Source organism: Vicia villosa, linkage group LG5 (genome assembly GCF_029867415.1).
Source record: "Vicia villosa cultivar HV-30 ecotype Madison, WI linkage group LG5, Vvil1.0, whole genome shotgun sequence".
NCBI lineage: Eukaryota > Viridiplantae > Streptophyta > Magnoliopsida > Fabales > Fabaceae > Vicia > Vicia villosa.
Genome location: NC_081184.1, coordinates 80,003,847 through 80,006,698, shown reverse-complemented (window position 1 = coordinate 80,006,698; position 2,852 = coordinate 80,003,847). Strand labels below are relative to the sequence as shown.

Genomic DNA, 2,852 nt, shown 5'->3' with positions numbered 1-2,852 from the left:
CTTAGAAAAGAGCAAGAACAAGAACAAAACACACAAAACTATAAGAATCATACAATCAAGATAAACTAGATTAACCCCCTTACCTTGGTTAGATTCTTGGTTCTAGCTTGGTTTGGATTTCTACAATTCTCTTCTTCTCTTTGTTTTTTCCCTTCTTTCTCTTCTCTTCACAAGTTTTCTTTCTTTCTCTCCAAAATATCTCTTTTTCTCTCTATATCTCTTTCTATTTCTCTACTTCTCATTTTCCCCCACTCAACTCTCATTAATTCTAATTTTGGCCCAAATGTTACTAAACATTAATTCTAACCAATTAACACCCAAAACATAATAATTACACACATGGAAAGTAATAAGTAAAATATTAACATAATTAATATTTACCGACTGACTCGACTCAAAAACGGTAAAATTAGGGAAATGTAGCAAACATCACAATTAATCAGAAAAACACATTTACGGGCGTTACAATATCCAAAATGGATCCGATCAAGTATATCTTTGAAAAACCCGCCTTAACAGGAAGGATTTCTCGCTGGCAGATGCTATTGTCCGAATATGACATAGAGTACCGTATGCAGAAAGCTATCAAAGGAAGCATCTTACCAGATCACTTGGCTCACCAGCCTATTGAAGAATAACAACCAGTTAAATTTGATTTCCCTGATGAAGATGTCATGTATCTAAGAATGAAAGATTACGAAGAGCCAGGCCCTGAGGAGGGACCTGAACTTGGATCTCGGTGGGGTCTAGTATTTGATGGAGCTTCTAATTCTTATGGCCATGGAGTTGGGGCAGTCATCATTACTCCTCATGGTTCTCATGTTCCATTCACCGCCAGAATTTGTTTTGAATGCACGAACAATATAGCAGAGTACGAAGCTTGTATCACGGGTCTTGAAGAAGCTATTGATTTGAGGATTAAAATTCTCGATGTGTATGGAGATTCGTCATTAGTAATCAACCAGATTAAAGGTGAACGGGAAACTCGTCATCCAGGGTTGATCCCGTATAGAGACTATGCTAGGCGTTTGTTGCCATTCTTCAACAAAGTCACTTTTCATCATATACCTAGAGAAGAAAACCAAATGGCAGATGCTCTGGCCACTTTGTCTTCCATGTACAAAGTGAATGCCCGTAATGAAGTACCTCGCATCATAATTAGGCGCCTCGATAGGCCCGCCCATATCTTCACAACGAAAACTGAGATAGATAACAAACCATGGTATCATGATATAAAGTGTTTCCTCAAGGATCATGAATACCCACCTGAGGCATCAAGTAAAGACAAAAAGACTTTAAGAAGATTAGCTTTCAATTTTTTCCTCAACGGGGATGTTTTGTACAAAAGAAATTATGACATGGTTTTGCTTAGATGCGTGGATAGACACAAAGCAAACATGTTAATGAAAGAAGTTCACGAAGTTTCTTTTGGTACTCATGCCAATGGTCATTCCATGGCTAAGAAGATGCTTCGAGCAGGTTATTATTGGTTGACAATGGAGTCTGATTGTTTTCAGTTTGTGAAGAAGTGCCACAAATGTCAAATTTATGCTGATAAGATACACGTCCCCCCGACTTTGCTCAACGTTATCTCTTCCCCATGGCCATTCTCTATGTGGGGAATTGATATGAATGGCATGATTCAACCCAAAGCTTCGAATGGTCATCGTTTTATATTGGTCGCCATCGATTACTTCACCAAGTGGGTTGAAGCAGCTTCATATGCCAATGTGACAAAGCAAGTAGTTGTCAAGTTTATCAAAAACAAAATCATCTGCAGATATGGTATCCTGAATAAAATCATCACTGATAATGGCTCTAACTTGAACAACAATATGATAAGAGAACTCTGTGAGAGCTTCAAGATCGAGCATCACAACTCTTCTCCATACAGACCTAAGATGAATGGTGTTGTTGAAGCTGCTAACAAAAACAATAAAAAATCTTGCAAAAAATGGTGGTTACTTATAAGGATTGGAATGAGATGCTTCCTTTTGCTTTACACGGATACCGTACGTATTTCCGAACTTCAACAGGGGCAACCCCTTTCTCTTTGGTCTATGGGATGGAAGCAGTGCTCCCGGTAGAGGTAGAGATCCCGTCAATAAGGGTCTTGATGGAAGCCAAGTGGACTGAGGCGGAATGGTGTCAAAACAGATTCGATCAGCTGAATCTAATAGAAGAAAAGAGATTGACGGCCTTATGTCATGGTCAGTTATACAAAAAGAGACTGAAGAAAGCATTTGACAAGAAGGTCAAACCCCGAGAGTTTAGAGAAGGCGATCTTGTGCTCAAGAAAGTCTTGTCCTTTCAACCCGATCCTAGGGGCAAGTGGACGCCGAATTATGAAGGTCCATATGTTGTTAAGAACGCTTTCTCTGGGGGCGCAATGATCCTTTCAACTATGGATGGAGAAGAGCTTCCCCGACCTATGAATGCTGATGTAGTCATGAAATACTTCGCCTAAAAAATAAAAGAACCGCTCACTAAGTTGAAACCTGAAAAGGCGACTTAGGCAAAAATTAGCGTCTCGGTGGATTGAAAACCCGAAAGGGCGGTCCAGGCAAAAGTTAGAGACATAAAATAAAAAATAGTCATCCTGGTAGATTGAAAACCTGAAAGGGCGATCTACGCAAAAATTAAGGATTATGACAAGTAACTGCATCTAGCCAGACTCTATTACCTGAAAGCAACCATGGACTCTTCACCGAATACAATTTCAACTAAAGCGGAAACACAGTTGGAATTCAAAGTTGTTAGGGAGAATAGTGATCATTGTATTTCGATGTAGCCTTTTCCAATCTTTACCATTTTCCAATATTTGTAATGATCCATGGAGTCATGCCTTTTGT

General features: G+C 39.3%; 1 protein-coding gene across 1 annotated transcript; it reads left to right on the top strand.

Annotated features, from left to right (window-relative positions):
- Positions 1–686: 686 nt before the first annotated feature.
- Positions 687–2,087, top strand: LOC131604884 (uncharacterized). The gene is made up of 2 exons (XM_058877300.1): positions 687–1,702; positions 1,781–2,087. Exons 1-2 carry the CDS (start codon positions 687–689, stop codon positions 2,085–2,087), a joined length of 1,323 nt encoding a protein of 440 aa, XP_058733283.1.
- Positions 2,088–2,852: the final 765 nt, after the last annotated feature.

Coding starts and splice junctions, on each gene's coding strand:
- LOC131604884 (XM_058877300.1), top strand. CDS start 687: ATGAAAGATTACGAAGAGCCAGGCCCTGAGGAGGGACCTGAACTTGGA. Junction 1,703..1,780: donor GCCATCGATTACTTCACCAA/GTGGGTTGAAGC, acceptor AATCATCTGCAG/ATATGGTATCCTGAATAAAA.